The sequence below is a fragment of the Dromaius novaehollandiae genome, chromosome Z, assembly GCF_036370855.1.
Source record: "Dromaius novaehollandiae isolate bDroNov1 chromosome Z, bDroNov1.hap1, whole genome shotgun sequence".
Taxonomy (NCBI): domain Eukaryota; kingdom Metazoa; phylum Chordata; class Aves; order Casuariiformes; family Dromaiidae; genus Dromaius; species Dromaius novaehollandiae.
In genome coordinates, this window is record NC_088132.1 from 84,790,848 (window position 1) to 84,812,998 (window position 22,151).

The 22,151-nt window shown below is 50.8% G+C and overlaps 1 protein-coding gene across 1 annotated transcript; it reads left to right on the plus strand.

Annotated features, from left to right (window-relative positions):
- The first annotated feature begins 10,400 nt into the window (after positions 1-10,400).
- On the plus strand, positions 10,401-21,325 carry LOC135324752 (alpha-N-acetylneuraminate alpha-2,8-sialyltransferase ST8SIA3). The gene is made up of 4 exons (XM_064501627.1): positions 10,401-10,628; positions 11,404-11,526; positions 13,222-13,779; positions 14,561-21,325. The coding sequence occupies exons 1-4, from the start codon at positions 10,450-10,452 to the stop codon at positions 14,841-14,843; spliced, it is 1,143 nt and encodes a 380-aa protein (XP_064357697.1). The 5' UTR covers positions 10,401-10,449; the 3' UTR covers positions 14,844-21,325.
- Positions 21,326-22,151: the final 826 nt, after the last annotated feature.

Genomic DNA, 22,151 nt, shown 5'->3' on the forward strand with positions numbered 1-22,151 from the left:
CGCTCTTTCACTCTTTCTAACTTTAGCCCTTTGAGTTGCATTTTCCATAGCGGAAATGTTTGTCCTTGGTAAGGTCAGGACAGTGCTCACCATCACCAGCACACTTCAAGGGCCACATCCACATGTCACACTCACAGGTTCCTCTATTTATACAGACTGTCAACACGGTGTCCGAGCCCCTTTCACGTGGGATCCATGCAGCAAAGGCCCTGTGGGGCTGGCTGGGCTCTTGGCATCTTTTGCTGTTCCCGAGACAGCTCTCTGCTCGCGTGGTTTGCTCTGGCATCAGACTCATTTACCTTGGGGGAAGGTGCATGGAGCAGTAATTAGCCTGGTAAGCTTTTAATGCACTGCCACAACTGCCTTGGTGGGATCTTTAAAAAAATAAATAAGTATCTAAGATAAAATAAATAACTGGCTTAAATCCTGAAGTCTTTCTTAAATTCCTGAAGGTTTACCCAGGTGAGGTCTGAATAATAATCTGTGAGCTGGCACTTTCCCTGGGCCCGGGCTGTCCCGCATGCATTCCCGGGACCTCCTCGGAGGGGAAGCTCCAGAGGGGCCGCTCCCAGAGGGATGGACTGAGCGTGTGGCCGAGGAGCTCAGGGAAAACCCGCGGAGGAGCTCAACCTGCTCCTGAAACTGTCCAGCCCCAAAGGCAGCAATCCCCGCTTCTACATGCAAGGTGCAGGACTAGCGTCACAAGAAACAGCAGGAAGAATCTACAACAAGGAATTCCAAGATAAAAATGACTTGAGCTAACTGCATTTGAAAAAGAAGCTGGTGCTGGACCGTGTTCACGTAGGGTATCGGTGCACGGCAAACACTGCCAGGCCTGCCCTCAGCCAAGGCGCTCTGCAGGGCTGTACCGTAGGCTCCCTGGGACGGCGAGGAGAGCAAATTTAAAGGCTAATAGAAAACATTGTATGTGCTGAAGTCAGAAAGAGATGCATGCCCTTTATCTCCAGCAAGCGTTTTGCAAATATAATGAAAATAAATGTGTATCTGGGGTTGTTCTGACCACAGCCATAAGGATACAGAGCCAGATTTTTAAAACAAAATAACTTAGGCACTTAAAAAAGGACTGAAGAAAACTTTAGGTACTTATGTTCAAAATTATCATCTAAGGAAACCCAATTCAGCAGCCACCTAACCTGAAAGCACTTACGCACACTCGGGCAGACATTCAACAAAGCATTTAGAGACCCAAAGAGCTGCATCAGCAGGAAATTTGGGGCCCACGTTCAAGAGGGTGACTCAGGGAAACCTGAGCCGCTCTGGCGCAGCAAGGCCCCTGCGCATCCCTGCGTGTGCAGCCGCACGAAGCCGAGCAGCGGCTCCACGCCCGGCCCCCGGCTCCCAGCTCCCGCGAGGGCCTTTAGGTTTGGTTCCCAGGGCAGAAAATGGGGGCTGCCACCTCTCACAGCCCTCACAACCTTCAAACCCCATCGCAGACCATCACAGACCATCAGGGCCTCTCACAGCCCTTGAACCCATCACAACCCGTCAAAACCTGCTACCATCTATCACAGCCCGTCACAGCCCTCGAACCCCATCACAGCCCATCACAACCCATCACAACCCACCACAGCCCACCACAGCCTGTCAGGGCCCGTCACAGCCCTCCAACCCCATCACTGCCCATCACAACCCATCACTGCCCATCACAACCCATCACTGCCCATCACAACCCATCACAACCCATTGCAGCCTGCCACAGCCCGCGAGGGCCATGGCCAAGGCCAACCATCTGTGTTGGGTGGATGAGGGACCCAGCCAGGTGCTCCTGCACTCCGTCAGAGGGGGCTGGAAGGAGGGATGGAAACAGGCAGGAAGGTCCCTGTTTGCCCAGCTCCCCCCTTCAGAGTGTCCCAGTGCTTACACGGTCAATGAATATCACTTTTTGCCTATGTTTTCTCTGCTGCTGTCGTGGTCTATGGTCCATGCAGTGCCCCCCCACCCTGGTATAGATGGCAAAGCTCTTGAGATGCCACCACACTCTGCGTGGCAGAACAGTTACCTCTGGCTGTGTCCTGTCATTGCAGTCACCAGCACAGCTCTCGGCGATGCCACTGGGCGAGGGTTAGGTCTTTGACAGCCACCGCCTTTTCATTCACAGCAAGTCAAACGTTTTAGCTCTGTTTATAGCTAGCCCTTACCTATGTTGGCTCATGCAACTGTTTTAAGACTGAAGACCTTCAGGAATGGGTCCTTTATTAATAAAATGCCATTATTAGAGTAGCAGGTGGCTCTTTCTTTACCTTCATCCCTGGGGGAATGTATTTTCAGTACAAGCGGAGATGTTGCAAACCAGCGGTCAAAGCTAAACAAGGCTGAGGAAGGAGAATGCTCCTGATAACAAATTCATAGAGCTTCACACACCAGCAAGCTAACAGCTCGCTGTTTTTAAAGAGATTTTAAAACTATTTTGGGTGCAGTCAGTCAGACCAAGACCCCCTGACTGCTTGGAGACCCTAAACATGCGCTTCAAAGGAGGGGAAAACACAGAAAAGCTAGTAATGAAAAGGTTCAGTTCTGCAGGTGCAAAACTTCAAAGTCTGACTTTCCTGTAGAGTTAAAAAGACCATGCCTCATTTTTATGAACAAGTCAAAATGTGGGAACCTTTCCTAAGTGAACACTCAGCTCACTGGGTGTTTCTTTTACGGAGTTTCAAAGCCAGCCAGTGCTCCTGCTTTCTTTTATGTAGCGTGCCTGTGTTTTCCCTCCATTGATAAGCTGTTGCCTCTTGTCTTCTCTGGCTGAATCCTTGCCCCTATCTGAGCTCTGTCTGAAACCCTTCCCACCAACAGTCTTTTTTAGTATCTGTAAAAATCCTGTTGTATGCAGCTGTTGGATGCTATTTCCTTACTTGCAACGGCACAAATTCTGTTTATGACAGACCCACATAGGCCTACACGTATATTAGAAAGAGTGTAATTACGTTCATGCTTCACAGTGATAGTCTCAGATTTTCGTTTCAGTGCCCACAGTGTCGTAGGGAATGGAGAAGGCGCTCCTCAAGCACCATCAGCTCAGCAGGGCTCTCTTAGTCACTGGGTAGGTGTTTAAATGCAGTGTTACAGCTGGGTGCTGGAGAAGCAAAGAGATCAAGCAACCATTTTCACAAGGTCTCCGAGTCAGTGCTCCTCCCGTATGCACCAAACCTCGCCTCCCAGCTCCGACCCCGCACGCAGACCTCTTCCCCGCGCACTGATACGGGTACAGCGCTTGCCCTGTGCAGCTTCTTACACCTCCACGCGCTCTCACAATATCCATACCTCTCACAGTAGCCAAGCACCTATTTAAAGCACCCTTGCCCTGAAGGTGTGCTCACACCTCGGGGACCATCCAAAGCCCAAGGAAAATTGTTGTGTTTTTCTACCTGGCTTGCTGGCCCAAGAACCGAGCCGCCCGGCACTGATGACAGCCACGACCCTCAGGGGCCCGTTATCGCTCCCTTCCCCAGCACCGCGCTTCCTCCTCAGCTGTTTCGCTCTGGACGTGACACTAATGCAACTCTGCAATTACGGCAAGCCTCAGTGCATTTCCCACTAAGGCCGGTGGCAAAACACCTACTGTTTTCAGCAGCGCAGGGCTGAGGCTGTAGCAAAACGGTGAGCATAAACTCCATTTTTCATTACAATAAATTGCCCTGGCAGCTCTGTGACTGTATAGGTCATGTCAGATCTAAGCACCCAGGAAGGCCGCAGGTGGTCGGAGTATTGCCTGCCTCTGCTTGGGCTGCTGTCCTCATTAGTGAACGGGGAGGCAAGTCATGGCTGGGTTGTGTTTTGCTGAAGCAATTTTTATTTTTTCATTATTTGAAACTGGTCTGAGGAATATTCCACCCAGGCACACATCAGCTGGAATGAAATTCGGAGCTTGTTCATCAGGGTCAAAGCATGTGGACTGTACCAGCCCCGCTGGAAAGCGTGCAAACTCTTTATTCCTTGTAAATGAAATTGAAGATCTATCCAGGCCATCAGGTGTTACAACGATAGGTACAGGCCAAACCTCATGCTTGTATAGACAACGGCACTCACTTGTGTGTCCACGTCCTGTCCTCAACCCAGTCTGCAGAGCCGGGCATGCACCAGGTAGGGCCGCGATTCATCCACGGCTACGGCTGCCACCTGGGATCTTCCCCGTTTCTGAAAGAGTCATCGGTGAATGCGCCATGGATCCACCGGATTTGGCATTCGGAGTTTCCATGGATGATCTCCTCTCTCTCCATTAGGCGTTAGGAGCCTTGAGGGAGCGGATGGAGCACGGACACAGCATTGCCACCTCAGGCTTCTGGCAGCCCCATCTCCGTTCGCAAGCACATAACCTTCTGCACAGGAGGCATGAGACCGGTGGGCTCAACACAAGGGAGAGTCCTCCCGGGAGGAGTTCACCTGCCCAGAGGCTGCTCGGTGCAACGTGGCCCAGGGTGAAGCAGTCCAAGTGGTGGCCTCCAGTGGTGGAGGCCCATCTCCAGGAATGGATCCCTGAGCTCAGGCCATACCAAAAGCCAAATCATAGTTTTGACACCCACTCTGAGTTTATTTTATGCTATTTGGCAGAACGGTTTCCAAAAGCACATTCTTTTAGAGCTGCGGTCCACAGAGGCTGACCAGCGTCATCAGAAGAGCAACACCTAAGTAAGAGTTTCTTGGGAATTTTCCAGGAATTATTCTAGACTGTTTTCATGGAGCGTTGAACTCCGTTAGAACCAGCTCTGTGCAGCGAGAGGGGACAAGGGGAACAGAAAAGGCGAGGGATTAGGAGAGCTCAAGGTGTCTGCAACGGTGCAGGAAGAAATCAGACTGGAGCACGTGGCTGCAGGGCAGTGCCCTGGCTGCTGGGAGGGACTCCGGTTCCTCTGTGGAAAGCAGAGGGGCATTGGTGGAGGCAGGGGTGAGGGGGAGGTCAGGGCTGCCAGGCTCCGCAAGTTAGACAGGCTTTAATAAGAATTATCACATCAACTTTGTGCTAAATAAAAATACATGTTTTCTGGCGCTTGGGAGGGGGGCTTTAACCGCTGAATTAACAGTGACAGATTAGCGTGTTATCACTGAACATTATAAAAAAGGGATTCTTCCCAGCACACGGAGTACTGTTGCAAATTAGATGTCATTGTACTTTTAATGGGGTTAATGTACATCATTTTCTTGTGTCCAGACACTGTAAAATAAAAATCTGTTTGGCATCACAATAAGGCAGAAAGAGGATGTCCTTCTTTTAGTTGTCAGATCTTTCTGCCAGGTGCTATTATATATGATGTCCCCGTCTTTAGGAACACGTTTCCATTTACAAAATGTGAACGTTGAAATGCTTCAGTCAACGTGATGTACCCTGTTTTGTGCTGGAAAACCAAGAGTTTAGAGCTGGCTGGAACAGCTAACATTCCCAACGATGACGAGAGGAGGGGAGGTTCTCTTCTGATGGGGGGAGGACAGAGGGTGGAGCCAGACTCTTCTCAGCGGTGCCCAGTGGCAGGACAAGAGGCAACTGGCACGAACTGAAATACAGGAAATTCAAATTGGACACAGAAACACTTTTTTACTGGGAGGATGGTTGAATGCTGGAGCTGGTGCCCAGAGAGGTGGTGGCATCTCCATCCTTGGAGATATTCAGCCCCGCCTGGACGTGGTCCTGGGCAGGCTGCTCTGGTGGCCCTGCTGCAGCAGGGGCTGGACCGGGGGGTCCCCAGGGCTCCCTGCCCATCCCAGCTGCTCTGTGGTTCTGTGACTATCCACATCCAGCCAGCCCATCATGAAGGCAGGCGTTAGTGCTGATAGAACAAAATTTCATTTTGAAAAGTGTGTTGGCTGGTTAAAGCAAGTCCTATGGCCATGTCTTTACTAGGAAAAAAGATGCTTTCTTAATTCAAAATGCATGGGAGCTAGCAAAACAAAATTGTATTTGAAACAAAAGTAGTTACAAGTTAAACACTATTTGCTAGCCTAAGGTTAAGGAGGTTCCCCTGGTCATATTTATCTTAATCAGCTAACACATATGCAAACTGTAACATGACTTAACTGGGACTTGACTCTATATTAATTACCAGACCTGGCACATTGCTGATATACATACCCTTTTTCCCTGGTGAAGATAAAACTCCTGCTAGAACTACCGTTTACTCTATTTATGGCAGGATCTTGTTAAGTGATGATACATGTTGTCCAATGTGTTAGCGACTCACTTCTCTCCCTAGCGTAGAAATGCACACTACATGGTTGTTGCGTTCATAGGCTCGTTAACAAGTACATAAGTTTATTTTTAAATGGCATAAGCAGTCAGTTGGTTAAAAATACTCTTAACTTCCAGCTCTGATTTTTCTTGCAGACCTCAGTGACAGGTTGATGTAGGAAGGCTAAAGGCATCCTGGAGCTGCAACGCCCTGGCGATACATGCCATAAATCCTGTGGTCCAGGAGCCAGTGCTGGGGACATGGTCCCTGGGTTGGGGCAGACTTTCACCAAATGCATCTTGCATTTGGGCAGTCCTAGTGTCTGAACTAAGGAAAAAACCTCTCTGAGCAGGTCCCTCCCCAAGCTCTGTCGTGGGTGATTTTCCCCTCCATATTTCTTTAAGAATTGCTCTTGGCAGGCAATGGCATTTCCCCATTTCCTAAATATACTTTTCAAAAAATGCATGCCAAAGGATCGCTCCCAGTTGGTCAGAGTCTAACAGGTCTAACAGCCTGGAAGTGCTCTCTGTCCCACCACTTAAACAGAGATACTAAAACCACAGACAGAACAGATTTCATGTGGAAGGCAGAATCCTCCTTGGAGGGCTTCAAATCTAATCAAAACAGTAATTCCTACAAAATTCCTACAGTGTGTTACTGTTGTATTTTCTACCAAACACACTCACTTAAGAACAGATATTTATCAACAGCCAACAACAATTCAGAGCTACCCTGGACACCGGTGTTTTCATGGCTATTGCAAGAGTGATGGAAAGCGGTTGGCAATGTTAAGGCATGAGACAGGTCTCTCTCTGCCCCTTTGCTTTAATGCAGCTTGCAAAACACTCTGCGAATAATGAAAATACCAGCTTACCAAACCCACTGCCTCTTTCAAAGGTTCACATAAAAAAATAAGCCGTCTAATTGAGGAGAAATTTTTGCAGGTTCTAGGGAAGGAAGCTTCTTGTACCTGGGCCTCCCCACTTCTTTCGTACAGAAGCCCTGAGGCAAACCGAGATTCTGTGTCAATTACAGGAAAATCAATGAAGATACTGTTCAGGACTCCTTCTCACCATTCAGTGCGGATGATATCCTTCACTTTCTAGCACTGATTCATTTACTTTCAGCCTCTCTAGGGGCTACTGACATATTGCTATCTCTGAAGAATCTGAAGCAAAAACTGCCTTTGTTTCCTGCTGCAACTCGTGCGAATGCTCCACGCTCCGGGACCGGCGCGGCGCGAGGGCTGCGGCACGGCCCTGGGCCCCAAACGCCGGCGTGGGGCAGCGCACCACAGTGCTTTTAAGCATTTCTTGCCAAAGCGCCTTTCAGCTGTCCTCCCAGCCCTTACTTACGTAGAAAGACCGGGAAGGATCGGGGTAAAACTGGTCCAAGAGTATGGGGTTGGCACGTCATTGATATTTTTCCTCCAACTCCATCCTCTGTTCATGCCCGAGCTTTATGAAACAGCAGCGACACAGGAAGCACTGCTATTGCTAGAACCGGCTGCAGGACCCCGTTGTCCCACCCAGCGAAGGCCACAGCTGGGGCAGCCGGGGCATTACGAACGCAGGATCTCCTCACGCGGTTCAGCCGCGCTCCCCATCCCGTCTCCCTCTGCTTCCCGGGCTGCAGGCCAGGCCACGGCGCGGACCACAAACACAACGTCGTCTTCGCATGCTTCAGCCTGACTTGGGTAAACAGACTCTGGCCCCTCGAAACCTGCGCTTGATCTCCAAGCAGTGCTCTCCTAGGACACTGCAATATCCCACCGCGGGTGTCTCCAGGGGCCGGCCGCGGCGGGCACGCACCACATTTGTCCAGCAACCCGTTGGCAATGCTTGGGTCTCACTCATTTACCTTGCGCTGAGGTGACTGGGAGTTTTGTACAGAAGCGAAAGGATGGGACTTTTTCTTCCACCTGAGCAGAGCTAGAAATACAACACGAGCGTTGCATAATCCTATTCGCAAGGGGTTTTACCTAGCCTCGAGACACACAGTCGGAAACTACGTAAGACCTAATGTCTAATACTACAGAATTAATTCCCAAAGTATCTGAAGGTAAAAACTTGTGTTTGCTGTATCCCGGGAAGTCTGGGTGAGCATGCTGAAGCTGGGGACACTGTGCGCTGCGCAGAAGACGAGAAAAGAGTTGACCAGAAACCACGCAGAGGTTCATATAGAAAAAGCCTATCTTATATATCAAAGCAGCGTTATCTCCTACATTTTCTTTCTTTTCTCTCCCCGCTAAAGCCACATATATCCCACAGGAACGACTATAGACCTCAGGGCCTTACTCGGGCCGCACTCCCGCTGAAGGCCGAAGAGCCACGCTGTGACGTAAAACACAGCCCTGCGAGCTCCTCATGCTCCTCTTCTTCAAAGAGAGCCTCATGCATGGAGAGCTCACAGGATATAGCCCAGAGCAAGGATGGTGCTACAAAGCCAGTATTTATTATTTATAGTACACTTCTGTGAACTCGGGGCTCAGAGGCAGAGTTGTCTATGGGGGCAAGCTTTATAAGGAAAAAAATGTAGCTAGAAGAAACACTAAAAGTATTGCAGAATGCAGAAGCCACATTCATAAAAGGCGTTCTTCAGACTGCAGAAGTCAGGCACTCTGAGTTCGCACGAAATTTGGTGTGTGATTTATGGGGCAGTTTAATTACAGCCAGGGTCTTTTAAGTAGCATCATGGCCTAGAAAACGTGTCTTTAAAGAACGAGGGGTCTCCTGAGCCAGCACCTGTTTTAAATTGCCCCAACACAGGTGGTGATGGAGACTCCAACAGCGCTTTACATGCCATATTGCTGCCTCCAAGTGCCAGGAGGAAGCGAGGTGGCCCCGCACCCCCGTGCTGGGGACCGGGGGGGTCTCACACGTCCTGGAAACGGGCTGAACCGCAGGTCCCTTCCCAGCGCCCCGGACCTGCCCACCGCAGGGTGCCCGAGCGGGGATGGAGCTGGAGGAGCAGGGCCGGGAGCCGGCCCGAGGGCCGCGTGCGTGGCAGTGCTCGGCCGTGGGACACGTGTGGGTCTCCCTGCACGCCGCCCCCCCCCCCCCACCGGCAGGCTCGCGGGGGCTCGCTGCGGGCACCCCGCGGCGGTGGGGTCACGGTGGCCTCAGGGCCACGGGAGGTGTCACTGCGGGGCTGGGGTGTCGCCGCAGGACAAGCTGGCACTGCTGGGGCTCCCTGTGGCACCCGGGGCTGTCGGGGGGCACCCTGGCATGTCGGGGGGGCACCGGGGGCTGGGGGGGCACCATGGGATGCACCGGGTTGTGGGGAACACCCCAGGATGTCGAGGGGGGCACCACGGGTTGCACCGGGTTGTGGGGGACACCCTGGGGCTGTCGGGGGGGCACCCTGGGTGGCCGGGGGGGCACGATGGGATGCACCAGGTTGTGGGGGACACCCTAGGATGTCGGGGGGGCACGATGGGATGCACCGGGTTGTGGGGGACACCCTGGGACTGTCGGGGGGCCCCCGGGGTTGCCGGGGGGGCACCACGGGATGCACCGGGTTGTGGGGGACACCCCAGGATGTCGGGGGGGGCACCACAGGATGCACCGGGTTGTGGGGGACACCCCAGGATGTCGGGGGGGGCACCACGGGATGCACCGGGTTGTGGGGGACACCCCAGGATGTCGGGGGGGGCACCACAGGATGCACCGGGTTGTGGGGGACACCCCAGGATGTCGGGGGGGGCACCACGGGATGCACCGGGTTGTGGGGGACACCCCAGGATGTCGGGGGGGGCACCACGGGATGCACCGAGAAACCCTGGGGCTGTCGGGGGGCGCACCTGGGGTGGCCGAGGGGACACGATGGGATGCACCAGGTCGTGGGGGACACCCCGGGATGTCGGGGGGGACACGATGGGATGCACCAGGTCGTGGGGGACACCCTAGGATGTCAGGGCGGCACCCGGCGCGGCCGGGGGGGCACGATGGGATGCACCGGGTTGTGGGGGACACCCCGGGATGTCGCGGGGGGGCACCACGGGATGCCCCAGGGCCGTCGGGGGGGCCCCGCGGGATGCCGGGCCGGCCGGGGCCTCCCGGAGCGGCGGCGCCGGGACGCCGGCCCCCGGCTGCCATTTCCTCGCGCCGTCCCTCCATTTTCCTGCGCTCCGCGGCCCTCGCCCGCTCGGCGGCGGGTGGCCCCGTCCCGCCCCCCCTCCTTGCCCTTCCCTCCCTTCCCCGCGCAGCCCGGGCCGGCGCCGGCAGCGGCCCCCGCCCGCGCACACGCGCAGCGCGGCGGCCGCGTCCCCGGCATGCGGAGCTGCAAGATGGTCCGGGTGGCCAGCGTGCTGGGGCTGGTGATGCTCAGCATCGCGCTGCTCATCCTCTCCCTCATCAGCTACGTCTCCCTCAAGAAGGACAACATCTTCGGCGCGCCCCGCTCCGCCGGCGCGGGGGGGCCCCGCATGTACATGTTCCACGCGGGATTCAGGTAAGGGCGCCCGCGCCGCCCGCCCGGCCCGGTTCGGGGTGGGGAAGGGAGGGGAGGGGAGGGGGGGCCGCCCTGGCCCTCCCCCGCTCGCTGCCGTCTCCCGAACGGCACAAAGCCCCGCCAAGGCCCCGCCGAGGCCCCGCGGCAGCCCGCCGCCCCGGGGGCTGCGCTCCCCGCCGGGCCCTGCCCGCCCCCGCCCCCGGGCCCGGCCGGGTCCCCGCGGAGGGGCCGCCGGGGCCTGCGGGAAGCGGGCGGCCCCCCCCGGGGCACCGCGGAGCGGCGGGGCCGGGCCGGGCGTAGGAACCTGGAGGCGCTGGGGGGGCTGAAGGGCGGCGGGGGGGGAGGCCGACATCACCGGCACGGCACGGCTCGGCTCGGCTCGGCTCAGCTAGGCTCGGCTCGGCTCGGCTCGGCTCGGCCCGGCCCGATTCTGCTCGGCTTAGCTCGGCTCGGCTCGGCCTGGCTCGGCTCGGCCCGGCTCGGCTCGGCCCGGCTTGGCTCGGCCCGGTTCTGCTCGGCTCGGCTCGGCCCGGTTCTGCTCGGCCCGGCCCGGCGCGGCGGGGAGCGGCGCGGAGGTGCGGGCGCTGTCCGCGGTGCTGATGCCGCCGGTGGCGGCCGGCACGGAGGGGCGCGGGCCCGGGCACGGCTGGTAACGGGGTGCGGGTCTGTGTGTCCGTGTGTCCGTGTGTCCCTGTGTCCCTGTGTCCCTGTGTCCCTGTGTCTGTGGGTGCTGGCGTGGGTCTGCGTGGGTCCGCGTGTGTGCGCTCCTCCCCAGGTCCCAGTTCGCCCTGAAGTTCCTGGACCCCTCGTTCGTGCCCATTACAAACTCCCTGACCCACGAGCTGCAGGAGAAGCCCTCCAAGTGGACGTTCAACAGGACAGCGTTCGCGCATCAGAGGTGAGCCGCGGCCGGACACCGCTCCCGCTCGCTGGCCAGGCCGTCCCCTTCTCACCTTCCTTAAGGTTCTCCCTTTCATCCCCCCACGATTTAAGAAAATACAATCAGGGACTGCTAAATACTCTGAGCTCTGAGTAATTGCCAGCAGTGAGAGACAAAGACTGAATCGGAGCATTTCCCAAGATGGTAACAGCTATCTTAGAAGAATTGATTATTTCAGAGCAGGACACCAAGCTGCAGCACGCATTATTTTACCAAACGGCATGTGACCCAGTTTCCCAGAGTGCAAGTGAAATTGTCATTTCTTCAAGATAAATGACTGGTTTTTTAAAACTTGAAAGAAAGTAAACCCTAACAGCCATGAAATGGAGGGCAAAACATGCCCAATGAAACTTCCCAGCTAATAGCAATTCTGAGCAAGTGCAGTGCAGCTCTGCCTTCCCAGCTCTCACTCTGGCTGGCAGTGGGCAGAGAGGGGAGTTCAGGTGGGGACCATCAAGTCCCGATCCAGCTGAGATGCCCTCCTCACACATTGCCTTCTGCCTCCTATCTGCACATTGCACTGACTTTTCTGGTGGGTGGCAATGGAAAGTGTTTCTCTGTCCCTTCAGTTCTTCAGAGCTGCCCTGCTCTTAATATGAAGCAAAATCTGCTTTCATTTTCTCACTGTCATCCCTCGTTGTGATGCAGACTTGGAGACGTGGCAGTGGCCACCCCTTAGCATCGCTAGGTTCCTGGCATCACCATCTAACCCTTAATAAATATCTTAGTGTCACTTCACTGTTGATATCGGCTAATGCCTCAAGGTCTGCCTTTGCATTTATCTGTTAGCCATAACCCATAATTAGGGAACCCACTGGGACTCCATTAATGCTTAGACATTGGAGGATGTGAGCTGGAAGGGAGGTTGTTTGTTTTCCATAAACAGGAGCAAATAAAGTGGTATTGGTTTTCTAATTTTATGCCCTGCTAGGGAAATTCCTGAGCAGGGTTGGGTTTTTTTGTTTTTAAGTATTCCTAACAACCCTTTAAAAAATTCCAAAGTGCTTGCCCAAATAAGATATTAAGGAATTATGTTTACATGAACGGAGACAGTGGCTCTCACTTTTTTATGATCCAAAGCTGCTTAATGAGAGCATACAAAATGCTTGTATTTAAAAACTCAGCTACGTTACTGTTAACACGACTGAATATTCTGGACTGCTTGACTTTGCTTTGCGCACATCTGGGCAAACATGCTGCCATCGTTAACAAAGCTCCCCGGTCCGATACCAAGAGCGAAGCGTGTGACTGCAGAGAGCACCAGCAGAGAACATGTCTGCCGGCCATATATATCACAGCGTGGATAGGAATCTGTTTTGTGCTGCCCCTTCAGAAAAGTGAACATTGGGAGTGTATGCAGTTATATGCCTCAAACCGACAAAAAGAATCCAATATTATAATCCCGACACTGTTCTGAGACACATCCTTAGCTGGCATCAGTCAGGAGAGTCCAGCAACGTCAGCAGAGCACTAAGTGAGGAACCGGCTCCATAATCCCTATTTATTACTATTAGTTTAAAAGCCATTCCACCATGTTTCTCAGGAAATTACTACATTTAAAATTTTAGGCCTAGCCAGAAAGATAATCTCTCTACCGTAGAGAATGGGGAAACATAATGAAATGTTATATTTTCTTTTTCTATTTTATTTTAGGCAAGAAATCCTTCAGCATGTTGATGTAATAAAAAATTTTTCTTTGACCAAGAACAGTGTTCGGATTGGACAGCTGATGCACTATGATTACTCCAGCCATAAGTATGTTTTTTCTATTAGCAATAACTTCAGATCACTGCTTCCAGATGTGTCACCGATCCTGAATAAGCATTATAACATTTGCGCTGTGGTTGGCAATAGTGGAATCCTGACTGGGAGTCAGTGTGGACAAGAAATAGACAAATCTGATTTTGTTTTTCGTTGCAATTTTGCTCCAACTGAAGCTTTCCAAAGAGATGTTGGAAGGAAAACCAATCTTACAACCTTCAATCCCAGCATCCTGGAGAAGTATTACAACAATCTTTTGACCATTCAGGATCGCAACAACTTTTTTTTAAGTTTAAAAAAGCTTGATGGGGCCATTCTTTGGATCCCTGCTTTTTTCTTCCACACATCAGCAACAGTCACAAGAACACTGGTTGACTTCTTTGTTGAGCACAGAGGGCAATTAAAAGTCCAGTTGGCTTGGCCAGGAAATATAATGCAACACGTCAACAGGTGGGTATTTTCTCTTGCGTTTAATTTGTCAAAGTATGTATCTCTGTACACATAAATACAACTGTACTTATTTTTCTATTCATGCCTAAACTGCTATGCACTCTCTAGCAAGTTAGGGCCTGGTACTGTTTGCTTTCAGCGCAAATGCAGCTTTGTTATTGCTTCAGCAAGTACTCCGATTATTTCTTTACAGGTTTAAGTGGCACCTGTGCCTTGGGCTGGTTGCTTACCCAGGGGTGTGTTCCACCACCGGACTCTGCTCCTGCCAGGGCTCCCACAAAGACAGAAGGAGCCCGGAGGAGCTGAATGAGATTCTGCATAAGCAAAACATCCCTTATGGAAGAATTTGCATGATGTCTTCCATAAATGATCTCCTCAGCTAGCAAATAGGGATGCTAACAGACGTAACTGCAGAGTGGCCCAAATAAAACCGTAATAAATCATACAAGGATAATGTTGTCAACCTCATTAGCAAATGCACATGTGACCAGGGTTCAATGAATTTACTTACTTGGGTAAAGTGCTACTTTTCCTGGTTTAAAAAAAGCAAACGGCAAAAATGCATTCTGAAGGGGGCCACAAGAGGGAATATTGATCAGAGTGTCAGGAGGAATATTCTGCACTCCCGTTTATTACAGACTGACCTAAGCAGCAATCCTTACCTTATTCAGATCATCAGCCATGAGTATTGATGGGCTCCACGCAGTAATTTCTTTCTCTTACAGCAAACCCATCGGTATTATTTCTAGCCTAAACTAACATGCCTTTATTATTTTCACAGATACTGGAAAAACAAGCATTTGTCACCCAAGCGGCTGAGCACAGGTATTCTCATGTACACCCTTGCTTCTGCGATATGTGAAGAGATTCACTTGTATGGATTCTGGCCGTTCGGATTTGATCCCAACACCAGGGAAGACCTCCCCTACCATTACTATGATAAGAAGGGAACGAAGTTTACGACCAAGTGGCAGGAGTCCCACCAGCTGCCTGCAGAGTTCCAGCTGCTCTACAGGATGCACGGTGAAGGACTGGCCAAACTCACCTTGTCGCATTGTGCCTAAGAACCGAAATCTCCAAGTGCCAAATCGTTGTCTAAAAAGTGCCCAAAACGGAATTAAACATTCTTCAGATAGAATTCTAAAAAACAAAAAAGCTAAAATATTTTCCGTAAGATAAAGATGCTTTTTAATCACCCTTATCACTGCTCATCAGAGGGTTTAAGCATATTTAGCAATGCAGATGCATTTATCAGTCTGTGGATGCTCTTCATGCAGCAGAAAACTTGGAATATTTTGCATTTATAGATATGCTTCTAAATATGTTTTAAGATATTTTCATATTTTAGCATTCCACTAAATGCCTCTAAATCTCCTAATTTTATTGTTCCATTCAGATCAGAATTAGCAACATTAGTTTTAAAAGAATTCGCTTCGCTTGTATATGTTGCTATGAATAGTTCAGCATACGTAGACTGCCATGGGCAATTGAAAAAGCTACTCAGAATTCCGATTTACCATCTCTTCCAAGTTCTTCAGTGTGGATCCTGATGTCTACTGCTTGCACGTTTTCATATTTACTGAACTTTACATTTTTTTGGAATAACATGAAGAAGGTCAAAATATGGCCTGTATCATAGATAGGCATTTATAGTACTCAGAATACTTCAGTGTTTTAATTCAATTTGGGCCAAATCGTAGTCAAAATTAGACCAACTGAAATTTTTTTCATTCACATCTGTGGGATCCTGTTTGGCCGTTTCGTTTTAAAGTTAAAATACCAAAACGAGCAGTATTAGATTTTTTTTTTTTTTCTTTTTGAGGTTCTGTTCGGTGCGGCAGAGCACCCCGGCCGCCCGCCCCGTGGTCCCGGTGGTCCTCGGGCAGCCTGGCCGGTATCCGCAGGGCGAGCGGGGCCGTGCGGGGCCGTGCCCACCCCCGGGTAACCACACACAGCGCCTCGGTCAGCGAATACAGCTGCACCTAGCGGGAACAGCCTAACTGTGAACAGAACGAGATCAAAGCCAAAAGCAGTATTTTTAAAAATCTGTTCTTAAAGGGAAGTGAGCGTAACAGGAATGCAGGCAACAAGAAATACAACCACTCGCTAGATTTTCACATTTACATCTCTAAAACCACATTCAGGCGACTTAATGAGTGGCCTCATTTTCAGGTCACAAAGAGACATTCCCTGCAGTCAAAGGAAGACCTAGGTTTTTGAGTACCTTTGAAAATCAGACTATTTGCGAAGAGGACAAATTTTAGGGTCACTTAAAGTTTGAAAATGTGGGCCAATATGTCTCAGGATAAAGGAGTCTGTAAAATAGCTGTTTTTCTTATTAAAGCAATTATACTTAAAAGTATTTTAACATTTTTATATAATTCTGTATTACGCTAAGCGAGACCTGACTATACACTGAAAGAAGATGCAAAAGTGCATTTAAAAATCATACTTCAAAATTCTGCATTTTCATTTTTCTAAGATTCTTTACTTACAAGTAGCTGTAGAAAGCAAGGAAGGAGATCCCTGGTATGATACAAAATCCCGAGCAATGTAGAGTGTCTCCCGGTGCCCGAGGGTGTCCCTGGGCCCCCACGGCTCTGCCAGCCGTTCCCGTTAGGATTAGGCCTGAGCCATTCCCTCCCAGCCCTGGAGCCCGTGCTTAATGCCGCCAGTCTCACCTTGCAACAGCTCCAGAACACCCGATTTCCAGTGCCTGTGGTGCAAGAAATGACTGCATCCTCCACAGGACCAGACTTAGTGTGTTCATGGCAATTGCAGCCGGGAGGGACTTCATCCTGGAAATACCAAGGATTTTAAAGCCATGTAGAAAATCCCCCTTTCTTCCTATTTTAATTATCTGACATGTTCTGGCTTTTGTCTTTTAATGGGCATTTAGAGCTTGGACGTGCTATGGAAGAAGCTGGCATGCTCTCAGGTATGGCAGAGTATGGACCGCGCCAACCTGATGTCGATGAGTGGCTGCAGATTTGCTTCTGTAGAAAAGTCAGTGCTGCTAAGTTTGCTTTCCCAGTTGCATCAGTCTGCATCAGCGTTTCTGCTCGCTTTGGCTTTCCTTGCTATTGTAGTAAGCCTTTACTCATCGCTGTTCTTCCAGCAAAGTATGACTTCTAGCAAATGCTGTTATTAAGACATGGTTATGCAGTAATAGTGGTGTATTATGCCATACGGTGCCATATGATTTATTATTAATATTGCCATTTATTATTTGTGTTGTAGCAGCATGCAAGGGCCCAGTCGGGGGTCAGAGCTCGGTCAGGCTAGACCAGCAGCGAGCAAGCGGCCAGGCTGTCCCGAGAGCTCGCCATTGCCGTAGCCCCGGGGAAGCGCCGAGCCGCAGAGCTGTCCCCAGCGAGGTCCCCCCGCTGCAAGGGGCTACCCGAAAGGCGTATCAGAGCCGACAGCGAGGCGCTCCTGGGACGGAGGAGGAGCAGGGGGGAAACACCAGCTGTAACAAAGTCTGTTGAGAAACCTCTCTTCAGGTGCCTGTGCGTATGGATTTTTATTTTTTCCCCCCAAAAAACAGAGGAGAAATTATAAAGGAAAGGAAGGGTTCTGCACTAGTTACTAATGAAGTGCATCAATTAATCATTTCCAATATAATTTACTATTGAACTGTACAGTAAATGCGTGTTTGCTAAAGCAGGCAAATCACTCTGCAATTCACGGCGATGTGGAGCTGAAAACGTGCCCAGCAGCCAGGACCCGGCTCTGCCAAGAGCCTGCTGCGGTCCTCGCTCTGGGGAAGGGCCGGCGGCGGGAGGGCAGCTAGCGAGGCGTGCTGGCTCCTGGTTAGCACCAGGTGCTTTAATTAAGAGGCAGGTTTTCAATTTCATGGAGAAAGTGAACATTTTCAATCAGCACTTTAAAGCAATGTGAGCAATTACCGTCGTATTTGCTTGAATGTCGAGGCTGACGTGCTCTGCCGTTTTCAGCTGCCGGCGCTCCGTGGCGAGGCATCGTGCTGGCAGATGCTGTTTGGCTGCTGTGTCTTGTTTACATGATATAACTAGCTTAAATTTTGTATCATCGCAAGTATATATTCATTAGTCTAAACGAATGCTTTTCCGTCCGCTCGTGTGCCAAGAGGCACTTTTGGGGACGGGAACAGCCCCCGGGGTGAGGTCCTGACTCCTCGCTGGGGCTCGGCAGCGCCTTCGCCCCGGCGGCACCGGCTCTGCTCCGCAGCAGCAGCACGACTGCCCGCAGGCGCACGCACCGCCGTGGGTGCCACGCGCTCAGCATGACACCCAACCGACCTGCCACAGAATTACGGCAGTTTTGGCAAAACCCAGAGACCAAGTTCCCCAGAGTTAAGCCAACCGGGGCGCTGCGAGGTGCCGAGACCCCCGTCCTCACGGGGAGGGCCCAGGTTCCCGCAGCATCCAGGGCTGAAACACAAGGTGACATGGGGTGCAAAGCTGTCCCTTGCTGCTGCATCTGATGGGAAATACCCCAATGGAGCGGTTTTGGACTGACCTGCAGTCTGCCAAAATTGTGCCTGCTTCCCTGAGTCTTCATGTGGAGGAAAAAAGGGAAGAACGTTCTGACGCTCCTAGAGTCCTAAATCAATCTTTTCTGCATAGTGCGTATTTTCTTTCCATTTCAGAATTAAACTCTTCGAGCACCTACGTTAGAAGATAAAAAGCAAAAATTAGAATCTGAAACCAAATACTTAAACTGTCCCAAGGTACTTTTTCATATTTTTTCTTAATCTATTTTCAAAAATTTAAGTTTCTTTCCTAATCAGGAAAAAGTTACAAAAATTGCCCACAGCTTTTCAGATGCAGGATTTGTGTTAGAAGGATCGCAATGGAAAGGCAAGTCGCATGCACAGAAGCTTCATTTGACCTCCTTAATTTAAGCAAACGCAGCATCTCTCTGAGGCGCATCCCACTCGTAGTGAAGCCGTGCGATAGCGCAAGGCGAGAGAGTCCTCCAGGGTAGGACAGGAGCAGGACACGGGGACGAGACGTGACGCCGTCACCACATGTCCGGCCCGGGGGGATGGTGCAGCCGGGCTGCAACTTTACCGAGGGGCGAAGAGGTGCCGAGCGCTCAGTATGGAGCACAGAAATGATTGCGAATATCCAGAAACGGGAATACAGAAAAATTATTGACAACGGACCATATTATATCATTGATTTTTAAGCAAAACTCCCCATTGATTTTTCAGAACCGCATTGAACATTTCAGAATCATTGATTTTAATGGGGAGTTCTGCTCCAAAATCAATGGTGCAATACAGCCCAAAGTAAATTGCTTCTGAGTATCAATATTTTTTGCCCGAGTTGTTGCAATGTGGAAAATGGTCTTTAAAATGTGCATCTTCTGTTTCTGCCTGCTTTCTTAGAGGCTCTTTGAATTCTGCTTTTGTTGAGAGGCTAAAGGGAACGGGCTGGTCGTGGCAATGGCGATGCCCAGCAGCCGTTGCAGGTGCCTCCAGCCTCCTAGGAAGGCAAAGACCCTCCTAATTCCTCCAGGTCAGGATGGGGATTTTTCCGTGAATCCCCGTTTTCACACCATTTTGCATGCCGAACCGCGTACCAGGGGCCTCATCCTAAGCTCCTCGGGATGCAAGTGCCTTTGGCGCTGCTGGGGGCAGGTGTCGTCGCCTCCTTCGTAGGTGCCGGCAGGGAAAAGCCGGCACTGCGGGGTGCCTGGGCTCCCTGCGCCGTCGGGGCAGGGAAATCCGACCCCGTATCCGTGGGCACCTCCGTGGGCCCGGCTCCGCGCAGGGCGGCCCAGCCGGCACCTGCGCCCTGCGTTGCAGAGCTCCGAGGCTTGGCGACATTCGTCCCCTGCGCCCGCTGCTCCCCCACTAGATGTTTTGTCTCACGGGACTGAGCTTAATGTCCTCCCCAGGCAGTGTCTGACCTGTGGCACACGTAATTCTGATTTTTATAGAAAAAGAGCTCTCCCTTTCAGCGAGGACATAGTCCGGGCTCAGGCGTGGCGGGGAGCCCTAGAAGGAGCCAGCGGTTTTGCTTGGCGTCCCTTAAATCAGAGATGACAGTCAATGAAGGTCTAGATTTTGCCGCTTGCAGTGAGCTGCTGCTGCTTTATTTCGAGAGTCAGGGGTAGATGTTGGTTGTGTTTCATGGAGAGGTGAAGACCCAAAGGGTTTGGAAGAGAAAAGGAAGGCGGAATAGAGGTCCTCCATTAAACACGTGCGTGTGCTCCTGTCTGGTGAATGTGGCTCCTGCTGCGGGAAGGTGCCAGATGCAGCCCGCGACATCCAGGACAGTAAATCGCGTCTGTGTTTGTTATCGTCTTGGCTAGACTCTTCCTTTTTGTTTGCTCCAAAATCTTTCTGTCTCTGAGCATCTAAATGAATTCTTGATGGTTCAGGGAAAATACTCACTATTATTACTGAATGTCTAGACAAACAAATATAGCTAAATGAAAGTATGCGTAATGCAGTGTAATCAATATGTGTAAGTACAAAACATTTTAGTTTACAAAATCCAAAGGAGCCCCGGGTGCACGCGGGGAGCTGCATGTACGGCCGCTGGCCCAGCAGCAGCCAGCTGCTCTCCGCGGGGATCGGTGCCACCGGGACGCGCGCGTGGACTCCCGAGGAGCAGGACAGCACGGTACAGCAGCTGGGTGCATCCAGATGTTGCTTTTTGTGTTGGGGATTGGGCCGTAGAGCAGAGAAACATAAAGTAAAACATGTACATATCAATGGAAATAGTGTGTTACTTCTTCTTCTTTTATACACCTTTGTTTTGTATTTTTGTTGCTTGCATCTTTTCAGCGCACGGTAGCAGGATGCGTAAAGAAGTCATTTTGGCTGCCTGGTTTAACTGTTGAGCATACCAAAAAGCAAGTGTTGTGAAATCTAACTGACTGTGAATGGAGGTTGCAAAAGCGAATCTTTCAGAAGGCAGGTTTTCTGTAGATGAATGTGTCTTTATTCTAATGACTATACAGTTCAATGCCTGATGGAGTTGTTTTCAATAAAAAATAATAAATATTTGAAAAAATAAAAAAATCGCCGTAGCCACAATAGAGGATTCATTATTTTAATGGCCATACTGAAAGTATTATTTATTTTTAACGGCTAACGTCCATGAAGGGCCAGAATACCGTCTCAGGTGAACGGCATGCTAAGCTGCACATGTTACGAAATATGTTGCAAGCAAAACTGGTGTTTAGTCTTGCTCCCACTTAAGAGGCACTGTTGGCTTCAGCGAGATCCGGATCGGGCCCACAGAATTACGCATTTTGTTCCAGATGTGGCAGCACATCTGCGATCTGAATGTGGCCTGCACAGGATTTTGTGCATGTAAATAAAGTTGTCACATTTGTGAGCGAGGAACCTGGTTCTTTTTGTAAAGGAATACTGCATATTTGTTGTGACCATAGTTTGTGGAGAAAAATGCAATGATTCATTTTGAATCTTTCGGCAATGTTACTGTTTGGTGTGAATGTGCCTGCAACATTGACTCATGTGCCAAAACACAATATTGAATGCATTGTTTTTAAATAAAATGTTTTATTGTGCATTGAAAGTCTGAAACTAAACTGTGTCCACTTCTTCCTTTATTGTTATTTTATTAACTACTTAGTGTCAATAATAACTAATGGCCTGAATTTGATGTTTTTTCCTGTGCCGTATACACACTCTACTGAACAGCAGAGCATCGTTTTAGTCAAAAAGCATTCTATATTTTAGAGGATACGCCGTGTCGTTGGAAATACCCACAAATAAACCCTATGGGCGTATGTCATGACTGTTCTACCCGAACAGAATACAGGCATGGCTACATGCTACACAGATATTATTTGGGGGCGCAGAGATAGGATGTCGCCTTTTGTTCTGAGGCGTCAGTTGGTGGCTTCTCTCAAGACACCAGTGACACAAGACCGGTGTCACAACATGTTAGCTTTCCCCGTCTCGCGGCTGGTGTACAAACCCCCATGAACATCTGCCTGGTGCTATCCCTACCGCACCCCTTGGGCAGGCCCACAGCTGTGCCTACCAGCCATTTCACCCATGCAAGTCACAACAGCTGTGTCAAAGACACAAAAAAACGGTCGCTGGGGTCCCCGACGGCTCCAAACTACCCTGGCGTGAGGCGCCAAGCTCCTTGCCCGCTCTGCCTGCCTCAAGCTGAGCAGTGCGATTACACGTCACGCTAATGAGCCCAAGCACCCAACGGGCTTTCCCACCCAAAGTGATTTTTTTTCTGTCCTGTTTGAGGTAAATATGTGAAGCATTCACAGATTCAAACACGCTTACTAGCTCTACGATAATTCGACTGAAATATCTATCCGGACTACAGCGCATGTCAAAAAGGAACCAAATCACTTCTTCAGAAGAGTCCACTACTTTGGGGGGTCTC